The sequence below is a fragment of the Sarcophilus harrisii genome, chromosome 3 (assembly GCF_902635505.1).
Source record: "Sarcophilus harrisii chromosome 3, mSarHar1.11, whole genome shotgun sequence".
Classification (NCBI taxonomy): Eukaryota; Metazoa; Chordata; class Mammalia; order Dasyuromorphia; family Dasyuridae; genus Sarcophilus; species Sarcophilus harrisii.
Window position 1 is genome coordinate 609,658,955 of NC_045428.1, and position 24,000 is coordinate 609,682,954.

The 24,000-nt window shown below is 40.8% G+C and overlaps 1 protein-coding gene and 1 pseudogene across 1 annotated transcript; one reads left to right on the forward strand and one right to left on the reverse strand.

Moving 5' to 3' along the window:
- LOC100928552 overlaps positions 1–24,000 on the forward strand; it is a 103,671-nt pseudogene that overhangs the window by 26,659 nt on the left and 53,012 nt on the right.
- Positions 1,947–22,890, reverse strand: LOC100928295 (zinc finger protein 883). Its single transcript, XM_031963548.1, has 7 exons — positions 22,692–22,890; positions 15,689–15,811; positions 12,516–12,640; positions 8,160–8,311; positions 7,081–7,207; positions 6,068–6,136; positions 1,947–4,493 (listed from the first exon to the last, which is right to left on the reverse strand). Exons 4-7 carry the CDS (start codon positions 8,262–8,264, stop codon positions 2,701–2,703), a joined length of 2,094 nt encoding a protein of 697 aa, XP_031819408.1. The 5' UTR covers positions 8,265–8,311; positions 12,516–12,640; positions 15,689–15,811; positions 22,692–22,890; the 3' UTR covers positions 1,947–2,700.

Below are 24,000 nucleotides of genomic sequence, written 5' to 3' on the forward strand. Positions count from 1 at the left end.
TGGTTCGATTATTTCACAATTCCACCAACAGTGCATTAGTTTTCCAGTTTTCCCACTTCCCCTTCAGGATTTGCTGTTATCTTTCCCTGTCATCTTTACCAATCTGAGATATGTGAAGTAGTGTCTTAGAATTGACTCTAATCAATAGTGATTTAGAGCAGATTTTCGTATGACTAGAAATGGCTTTAATTTCTTCATCTAAAAATTGTTCATCTGCTTTGACCATTTGGCAAATGGCAAATGGTTTGTATTCTTATAAATTTGAGATAATTTTTTATATAATTGAGAAATGAGACTTTTATCAAAAATACTTGCTGTAAATTTTTTTCTCCAGGTTTCTGCTGCCCTTCTAATCTTGGCTGCATTAGTTTAGTGTGTGCAAATCTTTTTAATTCAATGTAATCAAAATTATCCATTTTCCCCCATAATGTTCTCTAGTTCTTTGGCCTTAAATGCCTTCTTTTCCACAGATCTGAGAGGCAGACTGTCCCTTGTTCTCCTAATTTGTTCATAGTATCATCCACTATGGTTGAACCATGAACACTATCTGATCTTATGTTTCTAAACTTTAAGTCTTTGGTTATTGTTTATTAAGTATCTTAAAACAAAATTATTTGTGTAATGTTGAACATAAAGCCATCAATTCAGATATGAGGATAAGCTGTGAACATTCAGGGATGAATCTCTCTCTCTTTTTTTGGCTGAGATGTTTGGGGGAAAATGCCAAGGGAAATGAATCACTCATCTAAACATAACTCACACTATAGGGGATGGGGGATCCAGTTTGTTCGTGTGGTCTTTCACTCGAAGTCAAGTACCCATAGATCCCTTACAGAGGACACAATAATAATGTAATCAGGAAAGGTCTCTGAAGATCTTTGGAGAGCCATGGCAGAGCTGGGTCCCAGAACACAGAAACAAGTGTGGGAACAATTAATTATGTAAAGGCATTCATTAAGTATCCTGAAATGTTTCTTCCTGGAAATTTATCCACCCAAAGTGTCATAAAACAAGTCTTTACTATGTCTGGTAATTGTACGCTAGATGCCACTTTAAGACCTATACTTTGGATTGTAGAGCAACCTCGTTATGCCTTGTTTCCAATGAAAGTATGAGATCAGTCTGCTGGAGAAGAAACTTTTGACATAATAGCTCAGGAAACAGGTCTTGGAAACCTAGAAGCAAAAGATTTATTGGCTCCAGATGTAGGAATTTTAGCTGCAGTTTCTATTATTGGCTCACCTTTCCTGTCTGCAGTTGCCTCACAAACTCACCTCCTAAAGATTTAGTTTAGACTGTGTGAGCAGCCTTACAACATGAAATTGATATAGATGCTATGATGCAACAAGAATAAGATGTTTTAGAATGCTCAGTAATAGCAATAGATAGGGATGTACAATTAAAAGCTGTCTTCACTTGGGCACGTGGTTATTGTTATTGTTTTATCTGTGTAAGTCCTTATGTATATTCCAACTCTACCAACTGAACTATTGAGCAAATAGTGAACAAGCTACAGGGTGCTTGGCATTCTGAAAATATTACATGGGAAATTAGTCAATTGTGTAAGATACAACATAAAATCACTGATTCTCAGATTGATGGTATTGATCCTCATGATATTGCAAACAGGTTGTAGATCTGGATTAATCAACCCAATCCTCCTAATAATGTATCAAGCTTGTTGTTGCATTTTCTGCCTTGGATATGTTTTGTTACCCTGACATATTTTCTCCTGCCCTGTTTTCTAAGACATGCTCATCACTCCTTAGGTGAGCTTCAAACATCCCTTCTTTATCTCAAGATAGTGCAGAAGAACAGGGAGAGGTTAGGGTTAGGTTCCCCTCAAACCCACCCAATGGAATTAAATAAAATAAGGTCAAAATGGAGACCTAAGCCACATGTACAGATATTTTATTATTTTTTTTTACATATTTGCACATTTATCATGCTGCACAAGAAAAATAAGATCATCAAAAATGAGGAAGAAAACAAAAAGCAAATAAACAACAAAAAAGGTGAAATCACTAAGCAGATGGTTCCCTCTATCACAAGTGTACTGGAATTGGCCTGAATCATGGCATTATTTATGGAAATTTTAAAAGAAAATTAGAATCTGGGCATTATCACACAAATGCAAAGCCAAAGAATTTAGGAATAAATAAGAGAATGAAGAGGAAAATTAAGTAGTAAAAACAATTTACAATCAGATAAACAAATTTCTTAATCATTATTGAGAATGGAGATTAAAACAATCGGTTTCCCCCATTATAAAGACTCTTCTTTGGACACCAATTTTGGGATTTCAGAGAAAAACCCAAATCGATTTTCCCATCTTTATACACAGTATAAAATTGGAATGTCTAATGAGATCTGAGATGTAAAGAGGCCTTCCCTCATTCATTATATTCATGTCTTTCATCTGCAGTAAGCTTTCTACTCAAAGTATGAGATCCAGGTGAAAGCCTTTCTGCAAATACATTTTTTATAATGTTTCTGTCCTCCATCTTTATGTCTTTATCCATGATTTCAATCTTGTAGGAATTTTCTGGAGGCAATTCAGGGATGAAGTAAACCTGAATGTTTTTCAAAATGAATCGTATGAATGAGATTTTACATCTGGTATGGGATTTTCCATGTCTAGTCATAGACTAATATATATTAAAAACTTTGCCATGATCTAGACACTCAAAAGTTTTTTTGCTAATGTGCTCTCTCTGTTGTTAAGCAAGATTTGAGCTTTGTCTGAAGGTTTCCATATTCATGAGGTTTTTGTCTAATGTGAATTTTCTCATGTTTACCTAGACTGCTGCGCTGTGTGAAAGCCTTTCCACATTCATTACATACATAAGGCTTTTCTCCAGTGTGGATTCTCTGATGTCTAGCACGACTGGAGCAATATGTGAAAGCCTTCCCACATTCATTACATTCATAAGGCTTCTCTCCAGTGTGGATTCTCTGATGGACAGCAAGACCGGAGTGAGATGTTAAAGTCTTTCCACATTCATTACATTCATAAGGATTCTCTCCACTGTGGATTCTCTGATGTACATCAAGGTAAGAACGCTTTATGAAAGCCATTCCACATTCATTACATTTATAAGGTTTTTCTCCAGTGTGAATTCTCTGATGTTCACGAAGACAGTAACTCTGTGTAAAAGCCTTTCCACATTGATTACATTCATAAGGCTTCTCTCCACTGTGGATTCTCTGATGTTCAAGAAGACTATAACTGCGCATGAAAGTCTTTCCACATTCATTACATTCATAAGGCTTCTCTCCAGTGTGAATTCTCTGATGTTCAAGAAGACTGTAACTCCATATGAAAGTCTTTCCACATTCATTACATTCATAAGGCTTCTCTCCAGTGTGCACTCTCTGATGGCTAGCAAGATGGGAGCGATCTATGAAAGCCTTTCCACATTCATTACATTTGTAAGGCTTATCTCCAGTGTGGATTCTCTGATGTTTAGTAAGAGTGGAACAGTGTGTGAAAGCCTTTCCACATTCATTACATTTATAAGGCTTCTCTCCAGTGTGGATTCGGTGATGTTTAGTAAGAGTGTAACAGTGTGTGAAAGTCTTTCCACATTCATTACATTGATAAGGCTTCTGTCCAGAGTGCATCCTCTGATGGCTAGCAAGATTAGAGTGACATTTGAAAGTCTTTCCACAATCATTACATTCGTAAGGCTTCTCTCCAGTATGGATTCTCTGATGAGCAATAAGACTGTAACTCCGCATGAAAGTCTTTCCACATTTGTTACATTCATAAGGCTTCTCTCCAGTGTGGATTCTCTGATGTTCACGAAGAATGCAACTCCGTGTGAAAGTCTTTTCACATTGATTACATTCATAAGGCTTCTCTCCAGTATGGATTTTCTGATGTTCAAGAAGACTGGAGCTCTTTATGTAAGCCTTTCCACATACATTACATTCATAAGGCTTCTCTCCAGTGTGGAGTCTCTGGTGTGTATCAAGATAGTAACGCTTTGTGAAAGCCTTTCCACATTCGTTACATTCGTAAGGCTTGTCTCCAGTGTGGAGTCTCTGATGTTGAACCAATTTGGAATAATACTGAAAATCCTTTCCACATTGATTACATATGTAAGATTGTTTTTTAATGTGAATTCTCTCATGTTGAGCAGGAATAGATTGCTCTCTCAAAGTCTTCCCATGTTTCTTACATTCATAATGTTTCTCTCCAGCATGGATTCTCTGGTGCTTGGTAAGGGAAGAGAGTGCAATAAAAGCTTTATCACATTCGTGACACTCAGGTATTTTCCCTTCAGGATGTATATTCTTATCATTAGCAAAACTGGAACTCTTTCTTAAAGTTTTTTTGTGTCTATTCCATTCACAATATTCCTCTCCAGTGTGGTTTCTTTTGTGCTTAGCAAGAACAGTCCTGTATTCATGATATTGAAAAAGGTCTTTCCATGAGATCATTTTCAGATTTGCACTCACCTCCTTCATATCAAACAGTGTCTCTGCATCTGACAGAAACAAACATACACACATATAAATAATCCTCTAATGCTGGCTAATAATAAAATCATGGACATTTAATTTCTTCAGGCAAAACGTTTTCAAACTGAAATGGACAGATTCATTTTTAAATGCTATTAGCTCATATCAATAAACTGATTGAATTAACACACCTCTGTGTTACAGTACAGTGACATTGGACTCCCACAACAAAGCTGAGACAAAGGCAAGGTGAAGGTTCTAATAATTTAGAAATCAGGCTATGAGCTCTGAATGGTTGAGTAACCTGATCCAGATCCCTGCAGTAAATATTAGACCTGGAACCTGGTAAATGAGGCTTCTCAATCCATTGCACTAGACAGATGTTCTCCATTTTACTTTCAATCTTTTCTTTCAAATTCAATCTCAGGCACCTCCTAGCTCTGCACCACTGGGAATGTGCTTCTTTGCCTCAGTTTTCCTATAGAGTGAAGGTAATAATTATACCCATTTCCCAAGTTGTTGTGAGCATCAAATGAGATAAAACCTGTAAAACTTTTGGCACACAGTAGGCACCATAAGCTTGTTAACTACTATTGTTGTCACTTTGATTTTGCTTCTCTTCACCTCAACTCTTCCTTCCTTCATATACTTCCCTTGCTCTCTCTCTTTTTATACATGTCTGTTGAATATGATGCATTTCCATTAAAAAACACTTTCCTTTGCCTGGATTAGCTAAGATAAGTTTCATAAACTGTTACTTATTCTCAAACCATCTCCAAGTTTATATGCTGGATTTAAAGCTTCTTGACAGCTTCTCTTTGTATAACCAGGGCTGAATGCAATGAACAGAACAGGTGCTTAATTGATGATTACTTATTGGTTGACATTACCCTGGGCTGATCACATGGCCTAACCCCACCTCTGTACTTGCATGCTGGTCCCTCTAAGATGCCAAATCTTTGTTTCTATTTCTGTCTCTTTCCTGCTCCCTCTCACCTATGAACAAATCCCATAGTGAAGATAACAAGGGATATTTCAGGGTTCACTATGAGATATCCAAATTCACACCTTCGGTAATCCCACTCTCAAAGGAGGAGTCAACGTTTGAGTTTACACCTCTAAAAGAGCATAAAAACAGCTGAGCTCAGTCAGGAGAGTTCAGTTAAAAAGATTGAGAGGGGAATGTCAGTTGGAGATTGAGAAGCCACAAGTTGGAGCTGAGCTAGGGGCAGAAGCTGGCAGAGAAGCTGCAAGAACTCTTGAAACCAAGGAGGAAGATAAGCCATAAAGAAAACTAATCGGGCTATTTTGGAGGAAGCAATAAAAGATCTGAACTTTTAACACCTGGCTGCATCTGGAGTGAGTATTACTTTGAACCGAAACTAAAGACTGCTCCAGAGAACCTCCCCAAAAAACCGGCTCCCAGAGAATGATCATATTCTAGAAAAGAAGAGACCACTACAGTTTAGTGAGGTCCTCAGGATCTCATGACCACAAGAGTCTGAAAAGGGATTCCAATCCACTTTCCCTTCACCCAAGCCCATCATATGAAGAAACCTCCTGGGACAGCAGCCTGCACCCCAGCTTGCAACTCACTCACCAGGACAGGAGTTCCTTAGGCCTCCTCTCTCCACATGGGAGATGAAATCTTCTCTGGGAACTGGAACTCCTGGACAGGGGGAAGATAGTGAGTGTGAATCTTGAAACTTGTCATTTATTCCTCATTGGAATAGGGCCAGGGTGTGAGGCCCACTGGGTGGTTCCAAGGACAACTCAAAAATGGTTTTCAGGGTACTTAGGGGAAAGGAGGCTATGCAAGCAATCTGGAAGCAGAAGATCCTGATTTTACTGCCTCCTTCTCAGCAGGATGGCTACATCCCACAGCCTCCATTTTCTGGACATTAGAGGCAGCTGGTGGCACAGAGACGGGAACACTGGGCCTGCAGTCAGGAAGTCCTGAGTTCAAATCTGGATTTAGACTCATCCTAGCTGTGCTACTCTGGTCAAGTAATTTCATCTGTTTGCTTCAATCTCCAGACCTGTAAAATGGGGATAAAGATGGCACCCAAAACAAAGGGTTTTGGTGGGTATCAAGTATGATAATGTGCATGAAGAAAGCTCTGGGCACAAGGCCTGGATCCCAGCAAATGTATGGAAAGACCTCCTCCCTTTCTTTTCTCTCCCTGTATCTGTATAGGCCTTTGGAGGATGTAGGAAGGAAGAATAAGGGCCCACTTGCTGCGTTGGGGATTTATGAGTTACACCAGGGGCAGTGAGGTAACAATTTACTTTCTTTTAACCAAAAAGAACATTGCAAAGACAAAGTTTCCCCTGAAAAAGAAGGGGGGTCCTTCCCCTATCCGATGTTCAGTGCAAAGGGGCAGGGTAGCTTTTCAGAAGATTTGTAGGCAAAACTGCCAGGTTCCTATCCTACGATGCAAAGACCACTCAAAGAAGAACCAGGAAGCAGGAGGACCCTGTCTCTTGCGGAAAGAAGGCAGCCCTTGGGCCTTTCTGAGAACTGGTAAAAGCCTGAAACTCTGCACCCTATGGAGGAAAGGATGATACTCCTTTTGAAGACAGTTCCAGAGTTCCAAGGGAAGAGCTCCTTACCCAGGGAGAGCAAGTTCTCAGCATTCTCCAACATGACCTCCTTGTGCAGCTCTCTCTGATCCGGATCCAACAGACCCCACTCCTCTGGGCTGAAGTCCACAGCCACATCCTTAAAGGTCACCAACTCCTACAACATCAACACCCAGAGGATTTAAGAGTTGAAGCAAGCTTCATAACTGATCTAATCCAATGCTCCTCAATTTACAGAAGGGACCTGAAGCATGGAGAAGGAATCTACCCAAAGGTGACAGCCCTTACAGGATTCAGAGCCAGCACTGAAACCAAAGTCCCCCAAAGACCAGTGGAATATAGAGAAACACATCTTATATTTTCAGTTGGAATAAAATTGAGAAATGTTTTACTAGGAAATGGTACTGTGGAATCAGGGAAGTTATGGCTTCTATCAGAGAGAGATGAGGATTTTTGGAGGTGAAATCAGACAGTGCTATGTTAAGAAAATGGCATGAAGTGTTTTTGTGTTTAAGACTAAAAAAGTCTTACCAAGGATCTTCTCCCTTTTCTTCCCCACATGTTACTGAAGGAACTCTGGAAGATGTTATGATACACATCTATGGAGGCTCTTGGAGAACTGACCTGCCCCTTAATAAGTTCTGCTCCAGAAAACAGGATCAAGGGTTTCCAGGAAAGTCAGTGGCTACTGGAGGGAGCTTGGGCACAGGAAACAGAGAGTGGCTTGAAGGTGTGTGTGTGTGTGTGTGTATGTGTGTAGAGGGGAGATGGTGCTGGACTAAAGCAAAGGCATGATACCCACAGGACAGACATTAATGAATGAAGTGGTCATCCTTGTCAGTGACCTATATTGAGGGAAAATTTAAACAAATATGTGGGGGCAGCAACTGGGGAAAGGGGGTTAGTGCTCAAAATGCCAAAGGGACAGTGATCAGTCCAAAACATGCAGAGAGGAGGGCAGTGTTGTTCTTACTGCATTGACTTTTCTGTCCATTTTTGTAAAGGATACTTAGATAAGAGAGATGGGCAGCCTCACAGACCATCCTCCAAATCTGTAGAAATGGCCTCTTGGGCTGATGTTGCCACATCTGTGGGTAGAATACACTCACCTGGGTTAGGGATCTGCGACTCTTAGGGGCCATTCCCTCAGGCTCCAAGTTCCCTGCTTGGGGCAGGCCTTGGTCCTCTGCAGGATGTTCATGGAGTATGGTCATAATTGAACAGATTGTCCTTTCCCTCTTTTCCTGGACAGGGGGCTGGCCTGCAGGAAATTACAGAGGGTGAGGTTCCAACGTTTAATTACTAAGCCCCTGGCCCTCAGAGACCTCAACCAACAAGGGGAGGGAAGCTGAAAGAAGGGGCAAGTTGAAAAATGAAAACGGTGAAGTCAAGATGGAAGAGAAAAGGCAGGATATTGCCTGAACTCTCTCCAGTTTCCTAGGAAATAACTTTCAATTAAGAGTGGAGTGACAGAACTTACAAAAGAAAGGGGAGAAACAATTTTCTCCTGAGCCCAAGTGATACCTGGCACAGCAGGTGAACAGCCAGTTCCAGAGCCCTTGGCACAACTGGCTAGGAGCCAGCCCCTGAGGCTCTATCTTCAAAGCAGGAAGTCAGTAACCAAGCTTCTGGACCCAGAGCAAAAAGCTTGAGAGACTTTTTGTAGTGGCTAAAAACTGGAAACTGAATGGATGTCCATCAGTTGGAGAATGGCTGAATAAATTATGGTATATGAATATTATGGAATATTACTGTTCTGTAAGAAATGACCAACAGGATGATTTCAGAAAGGCCTGGAGAGACTTACACGAACTGATGCTGAGTGAAATGAGCAGGACCAGGAGATCATTATATACTTCAACAACAATACTATAATGATGACCAGTTCTGATGGACCAGGACATCCCAGCAACAGATCAACCAAATCATTTCCAATGGAGCAGTAATGAACTGAACTAGCCACTCCCAGAGAAAGAACCTGGAGATGACTAAAACCATTACATTGAATTCTAATCCTCTATTTATGCCCACCTGCATTTTTGATTTCCTTCACAAGCTAATTGTACAATATTTCAGAGTCTGATTCTTTTGTACAGCAAAATAACGTTTTGGTCATGTATACTTATTGTGTATCTAATTTATATTTTAATATATTTAACATCTACTGGTCATCCTGCCATCTAGGGGAGGGGGTGGGGGGGGGGGGTAAGAGGTGAAAAATTGGAGCAAGAGGTTTGGCAATTGTTAATGCTGTAAAGTTACCCATGCATATATCCTGTAAATAAAAGGCTATTAAATTTAAAAAAAAAAAAAAAAAAAAAAAAAGCTTGGGAGAGTGTCATCTGCTTAGGGAAAGAGCACACAGTATAAACCTGGGAAATGAGAAAAAAAAAACACAACAAAATAAAAAAGCTCTGAAATCAAAAATTATTGTGGTTGAAGGGAAGGTTAAAAGACAAACTCTCAAGAAGACAAGATCAAAATGCCTCCAATGTGAAATCTCAGACAAATACAAATTGGTTACAGGTCCAAAAAGTCTTGCTCCAAAAGGATTTTTAAAATCCAATAAGAGAAGTAGAATAAAAATTAGAAGAAGAAATGAGAGTGGAACTAGAAAATCATGGGGGAACAAAGAATCACCAGTTTGGTTCAAGGACAGCACAAAAATCCACTAAAGCAAACAACTCCTTTAAAAGAATTGGCCAAATGAAAAAGAAAGTACACTGAAGAAAATAATTTGTTAAAAATTTGGAAGCTAACATAAATAAAATATACATGGAAATAATCCACTAATCACTTCCTGAAAGAAATCCCAAAATAAAAGCTCCTAGAAACATTATAGCCAAACTGCAGAACTTCCAGGTCAATAAAAAAATTTGGAAGCAGCTAGAAGCAACTGAAATATTGTTCAGGCACATATTCCTGACGGCAAAGAAACATGGATTATAACCAAAAAATAAGCAAAACTACCCAACAAAACTAAACATCTTTCACCAAGGAAAACATTCAATGAAAAAGGGAATTTTCAAACATTCTTGATGAAAAGGCCAGAGCAGAACAGAGAATTCCAATTTTCAAATAAAAGATTCAAGAGTAGCATAAAAAAAAAGTTAACAGGAAAGAAAAAGAAATGTTAATCAGACTAAACTGTTTATATCCTTACATGTGATAATACCTGTAACTCTAGTTAAGAACTAAATTTCTACTGGCTTGTTGTTTGGCCTTTGTTCTCCAAAAGGACCCCGACATTGGAAAGGGGAAGCCAAGACTGGGAAGTTAGTTAATTGAATTGGGACAGGGGAGGAGAGGGTGGTGAGGTGCAAAGTCGACAGCCTCACCTCCTCCTCCAGAGCCCCCTGGCTCCAGTGGCCAGATATAGATCAGGATGACTGGAGATAACCATGGAAGCAGTGGAGACCTTGGCCTTAAGGTAAGCCCTCAGTCTGAAGGAGGGAACACGCACAGAGGGATTAAAGTTGGGTAAGAAATGAAGCCAAGCAGCCCTTTTTGTAGTGGCTAGAAACTGGAAACTGAATGGATGTCCATCAGTTGGAGAATGGCTGAATAAATTGTGGTATATGAAAATTATGGAATATTACTGTTCTGTAAGGAGTGACCGCAGGATGATTTCAGAAAGGCCTGGAGAGACTTAACTTAACTGATGCTGAGTGAAATGAGCGGACCGGAGATCATTATATACTTCAACAACAATACTAGATGATGACCAGTTCTGATGGATCAGGCCATCCTCAGCAACGAGATCAACCAAATCATTTCTAATGGAGCAGTAATGAACTGAACTAGCTATACCCAGAAAAAGAACTCTGGGAGATGACTAAAACCATTACATTGAATTCTAATCCCTATATTTATGCACACATGCATTTTTGATTTCCTTCACAAGCTAATTGTACAATAATTCAGAGTCTGATTCTTTTGTACAGCAAAATAACGTTTTGGTCATGTATACTTATTGTGTATCTAAGTTATATTTTAATATATTTAACATCTACTGGTCATCCTGCCATTTAGAGGAGGAGGTGGGGGGGGGGGTAAGAGGTGAAAAATTGGAGCAAGAGGTTTGGCAATTGTTAATGCTGTAAAGTTACCCATGTATATATCCTGTAAATAAAAGGCTATTAAAAAAAAAAAAAAAAAGAAATGAAGCCAAGGACGTTCTCTTTTACCCAGTCAAAAACAAGTCCGAGAGGGAAAGGTCTCCAGGGTTATTGGCCATAGGAGCAGGCAGGGTTTACAAGATAGAAGGGGCAGGGAATAAGATGATTGTGATGGAATAGTATAAATTGAAGATGGGCTCACCTTCTCTTACTCCTACTCTTCTGACACCTTCCTCTCTCCCACCCTCCTACAGACCCAAGAGGCAGGAGGGAATTGGGCCCCCAGATGGGATGAGTGTATGTAGAACGTTGATGTCCCCGAGTCAGAAATCTCCCTGCCACACTGATACTCAACCTTCCCCTCATCCCTTCTCCCCAACAGACATATTGTGTAGACAACAGTAAGGGGGTAAGGACTCTGAGATGGACCAAAGGAAAGAACAAGGAAGCCTAAGGCTGGGAGACAATCTAGTTTTCGATTCAGCTCCCAGGACCAGGGTGAGGGAGGGGGCAGGGAGCTGGGAAACCTAGGTAAAAAAGAATAAATTTAAGTATCCAGAAGTGATTTAGGTAGGTAGCTGAACCAGGAAAAACTGGATGGCTGAGTCCTGAAATCTAAGCAAAAGATGGGAGCAGGTTCTTAAGATACTTGGGTACATTTGAGGCTTAGAATCCTTAAAGGAACATGGAAACAGTGAACCACATGCCTGGGAAGCAGCCCAAGGTCTATGGGCTTCCTGGAAAAGGAAAATCCTTTAGTTCCTGCAAACAAAGAGGGTTCCTGGAAGCAGAAAGACAGAGCCTGTGGAACCTCATTAGAAATCAGGTTTGAAGACAGGATAATTAATTCACTAAACAGGAGCTGGAGGCAGAGAGAGGGCACTGGGATCCGGAAGGGGAGGCTGGCAATGGGACTTGTGAGGAGCCCTGCTCAGACCTACCTGGAACCTTCCCCAGTAGAGATGTGTTGCACTAAGTAGAAAATGGCAGATGCAAGAGAATGCCCAGAGATCTCAGTTCCAAGCCTTCCTGCTTCCCATTAATCCATTCCAGGAATGTTCTTTGAGGCTTAAGAGCCCCAAGCAGCTCAGTCCCTGAAGCCTGGAGGGTGGGACCTCACTCCCCAAATCATCCAGAGTGTGGACCTCTGAATGCTGCCTGCCTCCCCTCCCCCAACCCTGCCCACGATCACATGGCCAATGGCCACTGGAATGGCTCTTCTCTAGTCCTAGACTCCTCCCAGGCTTCCAAACTTCACCCTAGGACTCATATTTCACCTGGTCACTTCCCCACCAGGCTGTCCATCTTATCTCCCAATGAGCTCCCCCTCTCCCAGACTTCCATTACCTCATGTTTTGTTGGAGGAAGGATTCAGGACTTTTATCTTGCCACAGGACTCGGCCGAGCACTGCCTCTCTTACGTCCCATTCAAATACAAATCAAGACATCTCTCTTTTATCTGTGGTCCTCTTCTAGAATAAAACATCATCATGAACAGAAACTTCTTAGATTCAGAAAAATGAAAACTCTCTCTAGAAGCCTTCCCATTGCCCAACCATTATGAATGGGACTGATAGGATGAAGTATTTCTTAGTATTGAGTCTGTTGACTGGGACCCTGGAGAGGTCATTTGATTTCTGAGGGATGAACTTTGAACCCTGAGATACAGAAAGTTGAAGGAAGTGACATGACCCAGGATTCCTGCCTTGTTCAAGGATCCAGATTAGAAATGTGTTTCCCGCCTTCCCTATGTAGTCCCCTGATAGATTCAAGAGTTCTGCCTGCCCCGAGGTCCCATTCTGTTTGTGGACTCCAAAAACTCCTACCTGGCTCTGCCTCTATGCACCCTCTCCTCCAGGCTCTTGGGCTGCTGCCACATCAGACCCCAGGCTCCCTGTGTCCAGGGTGTTTTTAGGGTCACCAAGCCTAAACTCTACCAGAGAATCCCAGGCAACCTCCCCAGCTGCTAGGTAGACCTCAGGGCACAGTCATGCGTTTTTCCCAGGTTCTGTCCCCCAGGAGCCTTTTGTCACTGGAGTGTCCCTGATCTTCCAGTCAGGAGCTGAGTCATAATGAAGCGGGTTGGGGTCCCTTTAAGAAACTGTATTTCCTATTGATCTGTGATTCCTTTCAGATTCCCAGCCCCTCCAGGAAGCCAGAGCCTTTGATTCAATTACAAATCCTGGTCAAAAAGCATCCCATTGAATTCCAATAGGAGATCTGGGCTGTCCCAGCCCCCACTGGGTCTGAGGCAACTTAGGCTCTCACAGCTCTCACCAAAACACCCAATATAATGAGCTTCCATCAACTAAAGTCTTTGCAGATGGACCTTGGCAGTTCCCTTTGCTTTCAGGACCTTCTGTCCACTGAGAACTGCATTCTCTCAGTGCAAAACTCCATTTTCCATAGATCTGCCACTACAGAAGTCAGTCTCTGGGTAAACTGATTTCTATCCAACAATAAACTTTCATTTTCAACTAATATTCAGGAATGAGTGAATTCTTTCACTCCTAGAACCTGTGGTCGATTTAAAGGGGATTCTTAACAACTCTCTTGTGGTGTTCTTTAAATATAATATGAGATAGTTCTCTGTGAGAGCAGGTTTCTCGTGGAGGTTTTCCGGAGGCAGCCTTAGTATCAGTTCAGATCAATAATCACCTCAAATACAGCCAGGTGCTAAAAGTTCAAATCTTTTATTGTGTCCTTCAATATAGCTCGGTTAGTTTTCTTTGAGGCCTCTCGCCCTCTTTGGTTCCAAGAGCTCTTGCCTCTAATCTTTTGTCTCTGCAAGCTTCGGCTTCTCTTCTTCCAAATATCTCCAGCCAGCACCAAGGAGAAAGTTGGAATGAATCTGTCTTGCTTTGGACAGTGGGCTTGTGGGCTTCTTCCCAGAGTGCTCCTCTCCGACTCCTGGCAATGTTCCCAACTAACTAACTGACTGAAACTCCAAGAGCTTCTTATATATGATCTCCCAAAGGTTGACTCCTCTTCCCAGGGAGAATTTAAAGGATGTGTGAATTCACAAAGTTACCTTTGTGAATCTCCCATACTTGTGAATTCCAATGAGTATTTAAATACATTAGTGAGTTAGAGAATTTGCTAAGTACCATGCTAAATTAGGCAACTCTCATCACTCTGTAAGGATTTGCTCTAAGGTGTGAACCAATAAGCATTGTATCAATTCCATTGAGTTAACACTAGGATTCTATCGCTCTCATAGCCACTAACCTCAAGACCACCAGGAATCTAGATCACTGAAACAGCATCAATAACATCTTTTTCCAAAACCTTAGTTGGGCTCTCCTTTCCCAGGCCTCCAGCTTCCCTGTCCCCCTTTCTCTTGGAGCCTTCCCAATCCAATCTCCCTATACCAGGGGGCTGGATTCCAGCCAGATCACTCCTGGTCTCAAGAGTTCCCACCTTACTCGGCTCCTGAGACTTCCCAAGAAGGGCTTTGTTCTTCAATCACATACAGGAGCAGAATCTCACTCAGCTCTGGGGCTCACTCCTGCTTCATAACAAAATGGGTGGCTAGATAAAACCTGGGCAGCAGCCAAACAGAAAGTAGTAGGTCCTATACTTAAGGTGCTGACAGCAACTGGGCCTTGGGAAAAGGGGAATTATATTTAACTTCCACTGTTAATCCAGGTTCCATTGGATTTTCTCCTAATCTCAATTGGAATGAGGGCTCACTTAAAGTCAGACTTGTTCTCCCATTACAGTATTAGGGATGTTTGAGCCTCTATAGGGAGATCACTAAAAATTTGACATTGAGGTCATATGATTAGGAGCTGTAGGAATAAACATTTGGCATAAATGGATCAGAATGACTCTGTTTGATAACGAATGCAGTAAGTCCACAGGGTCAAATGGTCAGAAAAAACAAGTGGTTTTTCTATGGAAGACAATCCAGAAATGCACTGATGTCATTTCACTGGCAATTTTTCTTCATGTTTTAAATCTAAAACCTTATTTATATTATTATGTTTTTCATTTTTCTTATATTGGGATTTGGGGAAACCATAGTACAAAAAATGCCAAGCTAAAAAGTGATTCTGAGAGTGTGATATGATTGCATACTTAGAAAATTAACTAGTGATTTGATCTGGTAGAGGCAAGAGCTGAACTAAGGAGCCCACTTCCAGAACCTTTAGGAAGTTTTTCATTGATAGAGTACAAAGCCAGGCACAAGATAACAACAGCTTAATGCTCAGCTTGAAGCAGTTTCCAAATATAGCACCCCGGTTGCTGAAAAGGTATCTCAGAAAATTCCTTGGCTCATTGTATGGATCACCCTTCCTGCCCCCCAAAGGGCTCTGGGATCAGTGTAACCAGCATGTCCTGATGAAGCAACAAATCTTATCTCAAAGCTTCATATAAATCCAGTCTCTTAAGCTATACAAGGCAAAATTCAAACATGGCAATCCCATTTTTCCAAAGGGCACCAGCAACACTGAAATGTAACTGTTAGGGTCAGAGTGGCTCAGAGTGCTCTCCCAAGATTTTGAAGTTGGGCTTACCTCCAACATCCCAGAAATGAGGCAGGTCCAAAGTGGGGACTTTCCAGGTGTCAGAAGGAGCATCAGTCCTAAAAGCCTCGCCACAGTGATTACTCCACAAGGCTCTTCCCCACTAAGGTTTGTCTGAAGGTCAAGAGCCAATGAAATGTTGGTTAAATACTTTCCCACAGCAAGTTTTTTGGTTGAGAATCTGACCAACTCTAAATTATCTGATGAAAAGCAATGTTTGGGCTCTGGCTGAGGCCATTCATCCTCCTCCCTTTAGAGATTTTATTGCTGCTGCCTTTCATCTTTATGTCAGAAGTGGGGACAAATCATCACTCCTTTCAGACCGAATCCTATCTTCTGACAAAGAAAAGTAACTGAGATGGGGAATCAAGTCCCAGGTTGGGAGAGATAGCCTTCTACATGGAAGGGACTCTTCTGGGGAAGTGGGAAATCTCTCTCATCTGATCTCAGATAGCCATTGTTCTGGAGATTGGGGCTACTTGCTTTGGTCTTTCATTTTCTTGGTCATTGCCATTGGGTTTGTACAATATAGACTACAAATGGTTCTAGAGATTCTATTCGTTTCTCTTTGTCTCAGGTGATGAAACATGAAGAATTGAATGCAGTGGCCCAGGACTGATACACTCAACATCAATGACTCCCTGTCCCGACCTCCTACTATGTTAAATTGAAAATGGAGACTAGATCTTCTAGTAGAATCACCAGTTCCAGAAAGATGGAAAAGGAAAAGGAAGGGGAACCATGAACTCAGCATTCCCATGCCTCCTGAAAACCGATGGAGAACATCTTGGCCCAGCCTAATCCTCCCTGGGAAATATTAGAAACCACACTGAGGCCTTGTTCCAGACCCACTCTTCCCAGTGGTCATAGGCATAGCAGGTGAACCTGCTATGTTCCAGATCCCCTTTGATGCAGCAAGTCAGTGATCAAACTCCTGGCCCAAGAGCAAAAACCTTAGGGAAAGTGTCATCTGTTCCTCAGTAGAACGCAACCTTAAAAGTCACAGAATAGATTGGGAAATGAAAAAAAAAAGACACAACAACAAAAGCCCTGAAAATAGAAAATTACTGTAGTGGAAGAGAAGTTCAAAAGACAAACTTAGAAAAAGACAAGGTCAAAAATGATTCTAATGCGGGCTCCAAGAGAAATATGAATTAGTCTTACTTGTGAAAAATTCTCCTGGAAGAGCTGCAAAAGGATTTTAAAAATCAAATAAGAGAAGTAGAATAAATTTAGGAAAAGAAATGAGAGTAGTGTAACAGAATCATGAAAAAAAAATAAAATTCACCAGTTTGGTTTAAGGAAAGCACAAAAATCCACTAAAGAAAACTCCTTTAAAAGAATTGGTTAAATGAAAGGGAAGGTACAAAAGCTCACTGAAGAAAATAATTCCTTGAAAATTAGAATTGGGAAAATGGAAGCTAATGACTCTATGAGATCAAAAATGAATTTTAAAAAGTCAAAAGAATGAAAAAATAAAGGCCAATATAAACTATCTGGCTGGAACAAAGCAATTGATCTGGAAGCCAGATCCAAGAAAGAGAATTGAAGTATTCTAGGACTCAAAGCAATAATCACAAAGAGAACAAACTGCCCTCATATCGTAGAGTAAAAAGGTAAAATATAAATCAATAAAGCGTTAACAGAATTTTTCCTCATAGGGTTCTAAATAGTAAAGAGCTGGAGCCTAACAGAGCCAGCCTAGAGGCAGGTTTTAGAAATTAAGTACTTGTTTAAGTTATCATTTTCACAGTGAGGAATACAATTAGTAAACTGGAAGTTTGCCCGGGCAGGAAATTTCCACTTGTTGCAGAAAAGGTAGAGGTTTTGATGTAATATGATTTTGTTGTCTCCTGATTTTAGGTATCTTCTCTTCTAACAATAAGTCAGGAAATCCTAAATCTTTTGAGTGTGGAGTCTGCCTCAGAGTCCTCCCAATCTAAAAACAACAATCGGTCTGATTCTGAATAGACAACTTCCCAATTCATTGCTGACTGAAGATCTGGTCAGTAAGAACCAAATACCAGAGACTGCTCTCTAATCCTAGATATTCCTTAAGGCCAACTATTTACTTATAGATGTGAAAATGTTGTCAGCATAACTGTAGGTAATTTGAAAGATTGGGGCTCAGTTGTGTATGATGGGGTACGAAAAGGTAAAAGGAAACACTTATAAAAATTGGGCAAGAGGAAGAACTAATACTGAGAAAGCAGGTGAAGGGTGGAGAGCTGGTAATAATGCAACTTTTACTCTCCGAATTTCCCAAAAAAATAATGAATACTTCCAAAAGGATGAAGAAGCCTTCTGAATATATAGGCGTAAGGAAACTGGGGGATGGGGTGGGGGAGGGACTTTTTTGCTGAATGGGATTGGGAGTGAGAGAGTGGGAGAGAAATTGACAGGGATAGGGTAAAAAAAGGCTTGAGAAAGAATGGTGAGGAAAAATAAAATGGAAGGACATTCATTCAATTGTTTGGATAGGATGTTTAAAGTGGCTCTTTGTGATAGCAAAAAATCTGGAAATTGCAGTGATCCCCATTCATTCCATATTCATTTTAAATTGAAAATTTCATTATTAGAAATTAGTTGGTCTTGTAGTACGAAGAATCCTGAGACTGGAATCAAGAAAGGTTAATTTCTTTCTTTTTTTTCTTTGATTTTCCTGTCTTCTTTATTAGACACATCAGTAAAATGGAATTCTTATTTCTTTTTTTTTTCATTTCTTTAAAAAAATTATTATACCTTTTTACATACAAAATATACAGGTAATTTTTCAACATTGACTCTTGCAAAAACTTCTGTTTCAACTTTTCCCCTTCCTTCCTTCCATCCCCTTCCCTAGATGTCAGGTAGTCCCATACATGTTAAATATGTTAAAGTATATGTTAAATACAATATATGTATCCATATTTATACAGTTATCTTGTTGCACAAGAAAGATCAGATTTAGAAAGAAGGTAAAAATAACCTGGGGAGAAAAAGCGAAAATGGAAGCAAACAATAACAGAAAGAGTGGAAATGTTATGCTGTGGTTCATGCTCATTTCCCATTGTTCTTTCTCTGGGTGTAGCTGATTCTGTTCATTACTGATCAATTGGAACTAATTTGGATCTTCTCATTGTTGAAGAGAGCCATGTCCATCAGAACTGATCATTATGTGGTATTGTTGTTGAAGTATATAATGATGTCCTGGTTCTGCTCATTTCACTCAGCACCAGTTCCTGTAAGTCTCTCCAAGCCTCTCTCTATTCATCCTGCTGGTCATTTCTTATGCAACGATAATGTTCCATAACATACCAAAATTTATTCAGCCATTCTCCAATTGATGGGCATCCACTCAGTTTCCAACTTCTAGCCACTAGGAAAAGGCTGCCACAAACATTCTTGCACATACAGGTCACTTTCCCTTCTTTAAGATCTCTTTGGGACATAAGCCCAGTAGTAACACTGCTGAATCAAAGGGTATGCACAGTTTGATAACTTTTTGAGTATATTTCCAAATTGCTCTCTAGAATAGTTGGATCCGTTCACAACTCCACCAACAATGCATCAGTGTCCCAGTTTTCCCACATCCCCTCCAACATTAGTCATTACCTTTTCCTGTCATCTTAGCCCATCTAACAGGTATATAGTGGTATCTCTAAGTTGTCTTAATTTGCATTTCTCTGATCAACAATGATTTGGAACACTTTTTCATATGACTAGAAATAGTTTCAATTTCTTTATCTGAAAATTGTCTGGTCATATCCTTTGACCATTTATCAATTGGAGAATGGCTTGATTTATTATAAATTAGAGTCAATTCTCTATATATATTGGAGATGAGGCCTTTATCAGAACCAGGAAGATTGACTTCAAATCCATACTCATACTCATACTAGCTGTGTGTCCCAGGGCACATTACTTCATGCAAGTGTGCCTCAGTTTCCCCAATTATTAATAAAGAAAATGATAGGAACAAAAGTCGCAGACATGTTGTGGGGCTCAAATTAGATAATATTTATATGCTTAGCACAGTACCTGACACACAGTAAGTATATAGAGATAATTATTCCTTTCCCTTCTTTTTCCCACTAACTGTGCTGGAATTTGAGGGAACCATGAAGGAAGTACAAGGACAAATTTCTTATACCAGACAGCATTAGGAACAAGGATGAACAATTTATTCTCCATAAGAAGATAACTAGACATTCTAAATAACCTTTCTAAAGTCTAGACCTATCCCAACAAGGAAGGGGTTGCCTTGACAGGTAATGGGTTCCCTTCACTGAATAACTTCAAGAAAAGGCTGCAGGAGCAGTTTTCAGAGATGTTGTAGACAAAATTCACATCTGTTAGAAGTTAGAGTAGATGTCACGCCTCAGATTATCTCCTATTAGAAAGTCTTTAATGCTGTATTACTTTTTGAGCATTGCAGAAACTAGATATTGACCAAGATCTAACACTTTATACTGAGATAAGGTCAGAATAAGTTCTTGATTCAGATATAGTGGATGATACTATAAACAAATTAGGAGAACAAGGGATAGTCAGCCTCTCAGATCTGGGAAGAAGAAAGGCATTTATGGCCATAGAGAATAATAGCAAATACAAAATGGATAAATTTGATTACATTGAATTAAAAAGGTTTTGCACAAACAAAAGGGCTAGCAGTGCTGGCCAGACATGATGCGGGGCTGTGGTTGTGGACCAGGAGGAATGAGCACTTGCTAGAAAAGTGCAGTATGTGAGGGAGCAAAAACATTTCCGGGACAGCAGTTGAGGAACCCGACATGTAACTTAGGTGAGAACTGCTGCTGAGGTTGAGCCCCTGGACAGAATTCAGAACATAACAGTAAGGAGGAGCTGAGGGTTAAGGCAGCATTACCCAGAGCTGAGAAATCAAACCTGATTGTAATAATGATCATTGTTATAAGCTGCTAAAAATAAAATAAAACCAAATGAAAATTCAGGATGAGTAAGCAAAGGAAAAAGAATCTCACAATAGCTACTTTGGCAAAAAAGAAGATCACAGTTAATATCTAGAAAACAATGAGATTAAAAAGTAAGTCATTCCTATCCCAAAGAGTAACATCAAAGGTACACAATAAGCCCAAAAGGAGTTCCTGCAAGAACATAAAAAGGAATTCAAAAATCAAATAAGAGATCAAGGAAATATGGGGGGGAGAGTAATGAAAGCAATCCAAGAAATTACAAAAATAAAATTAATCAATTTGAAAGAGGTAACAAAAAAAGCCCTTGAAAAATAGAATTGAACCAGAAGAAATGAGTGACCTTATGAGACACCAAAAAATAATTAAACAAGAAAACATAGAAGAGAATCTGAAACATCTCAGTAGAAAAATTGTAGAACAGATCAAGGTGAGGCAATATAAGAACTGTTAGACTAGTAAAAGTTATTATTTAAAGAAGACTCTGGATACAATATTTCAAGAAATTATTAAAGAAAATTGCCCTGACTTCTAGAACAAGGGTAAAGGCGGAAAGAAAAAAAATCTACTTTTCACAGACTGAAGAGATCACAGAAGAAAACCTTACAAGAATATCCTAGCAAAATTTCACGCTTCCCATATAAAGGAGAAAATCCTGCAATCCAACCAGAAAATAAGACAGACTTGAATACTGCAGAAATACTCAGGATTTCACAAATCCCAGAACTTCGACTCTAAAAGATCATAGATTTGGTTACATAAAATTTCAAAGAACAAAAGAACTGGAGTTACATCCTGAATAATTTATCCAGAAATCTGGAACATAATATGAAATGAGGGGAGAAATAGACATATGACAAATTGAAAAGCTTTCATGTATTTGTAACAAAAAGACCAGGACTCAGTGGAAATTTTAATATAAAAGATACAGAAAAAAGGAAAACATTAAAGGCTAATTCCAAGGCACTCATTAAGGACAATTAATTATATATATGAAAATGTTATCAGTATAATAGTTTCAAAGTTTGGGACTGAATTGTGTGAATGGGGTAGGGAAAGGTAAAAGGAAACAATTATAAAAAATGGTCAAGAGGAAGAACTAATACTGAGAAAACACGTGGGGGCTAGAGAGTTGGTGGTAGTGTAACCTTAATCTCTGAAGTGTAGGAAAAAAAGTGTATACACCGGGAAGGATGTAGAAGCCTTCCAAATATATAATAAACCTTGGGGATGGAAGGATGGCTCTGGAGGAAGGCACCAGGGGAAGCTGGAGAAGCCTGGGATCTATGGGGAGAGGGGGGAGGTTTCAGGGCTTTAAAAGAGGGAGCAGGGAAGCAGGAGGAAAGGAGAGCCCAAGTAAGATCTAGGAGAAAGAAATTCTGACAGCTCAGGGTAAGGAGATCAGGGACACTGGAGGGGCAGAAGGCTTTGGGGGAGGAGGGGAGACACTGATCCCGGGAAAGCAGCATGACTGTGCCCTGAGGTCTACAGAGGAGCTGGGGAAGTTGCCTGGGACCCTCTGGTAGAGATTAGACTTTGGTGACTCTAAAGAGAGCCTGGACACAGGGAGTCATGGCCTGGGGTCTCATCGGGCAGCAGCCCAAGAGCCTGGGGGATGGGGGGAGAGAGGCAGAGCCAGGCAGGAGTTTTTCATGCCCACGTCCAGAGTGGGTCTCAGGGCAGGCAGAACTCTTGAATCTATCAGGGGCCTAAGTCGGAAGGCAGAAGCACCACGTTTCTAACCGGGATCCAGGAACAAGGCGGGACTCCTGGGTCCTTATGGGCAAAGTCTGAAATTGGGAAAATGTGAATCGGTGATAACCCAGGACAGTAACGTCTGAAGTCTGGGAAGTATGGGGGTGGGAAAAGCAGGGGTGGCGAAGTGGGGGAAGGAGGCTGGGAAGGGAGGGCTGGTCCGATAGCCGAGTCTGGTGGAGCAGCACGTTCCTGGTGTTGCTGAAGGTCAGATGATCCCCCATTAGCAAAGACAAAGGCAAGTAGCAAAAGCTCAGAGGTGGGCAGGGAGATAGGGGGTAGACATGCCGGGGGGTGGACGCACCTACCTGGGACCTGCACCTACAGAGCTGGCTTGCAGGAGGCAGAGAGATCTCAAGTCCAGAGGTCCCAGTTTCCAGCCAGCTCCCTGGAGGAGATTTCTCCTGGGCCCAAAAGTCCCCACCTTAGCGAGCCCCCGAAACTTCCCAAAATGAGCTGCCTCCTATGAAGCCAAAGAGTAGAATTTCAGGCCCTGAGCTGCTTCCCCGCCCCCAACCCCGCCCCCCCCATCACGTGAAATGTCTTGACCACTAGAGAGGCCCAACTTTTGCCTTGGACTCCTCCCAGATTTTCAAGTCCACCCCAAAGAGCTCATATTCCATCTGAATCACCACCCACTCTGCTGTTCCGCTCTGACATCTCCTCCTCCCCCCAGGCTGCCACCTTTTCCCACTCATTCACAGCTTTGGGGCTCACTCCTTGCTCTGGCGCGGACAGGGTGGCTTAGATAAATCCTGGGCAGCAGCAGCCAAACAGAAAGTAGTGCGTCCCACATTTGAGGTCCTGACTGCAACTCAACCTTGGGAAAATTAGGGATTCTACCTTCAAATGTTAATGCAGATTGGATTGGATTTTCTCCTAATCTAAACTAGAATGAGGGCTCACTTAAAGTCAAACTTGCTCTCCCATCCCATTATTAGGGATGTTTGAGCCTCTACAGGGAGATCACTAAAAATTTCACATTGAGGTCATATGATTAGTAATTGTAAGAATAAACATTCGGCATAATTGGATCAGAATGACTCCATTCTACTGTGAAGGCAGTAAAATGTCCACAGGGTCAAATGGTCAGAAGGATCAAGTGATTTTTCTACGAAAGATAACTCAGAAATGCATTGATGTCGTTTTGAGGCTGTTTGACTGATCTAGATTAGTGGCTATAAGAGAGTTGTTAAGAAGCTCCTTTAAATCCTCCGCAGGTTTTAGGAGTGAAAGAATTCGCTCATTTCTGAATTATTAGTTGCAAAATGAAAGTTTATGGTTAGATAGAATCAGTTTACCAAGACACTGACTTCTACAGTGGCAGATCTATGGGAAATGGAGTTTTACACTGAGAATGCAGTTCTCAGTGGACAGAAGGTCCTAGCAGCTGAGTGAGCTACCGAAGTCCATCTGCAAAAGACCTTCGTTGAAAGAAGCTATTATATTGGGTCTTAGTGGGGGCTGGGACAGCCCAAGTTGGCTCATCCACAAGCTGGGTTTTAGCTTGAGCTGGAATTTGAATAGAATTGAATGAGTTTCTTTAATTCAATAAGGGTGGAATTCTTTTAGCTCAGGACTGAATCAGCTGCCAGGACTTTCTGTCCACTGAAAACT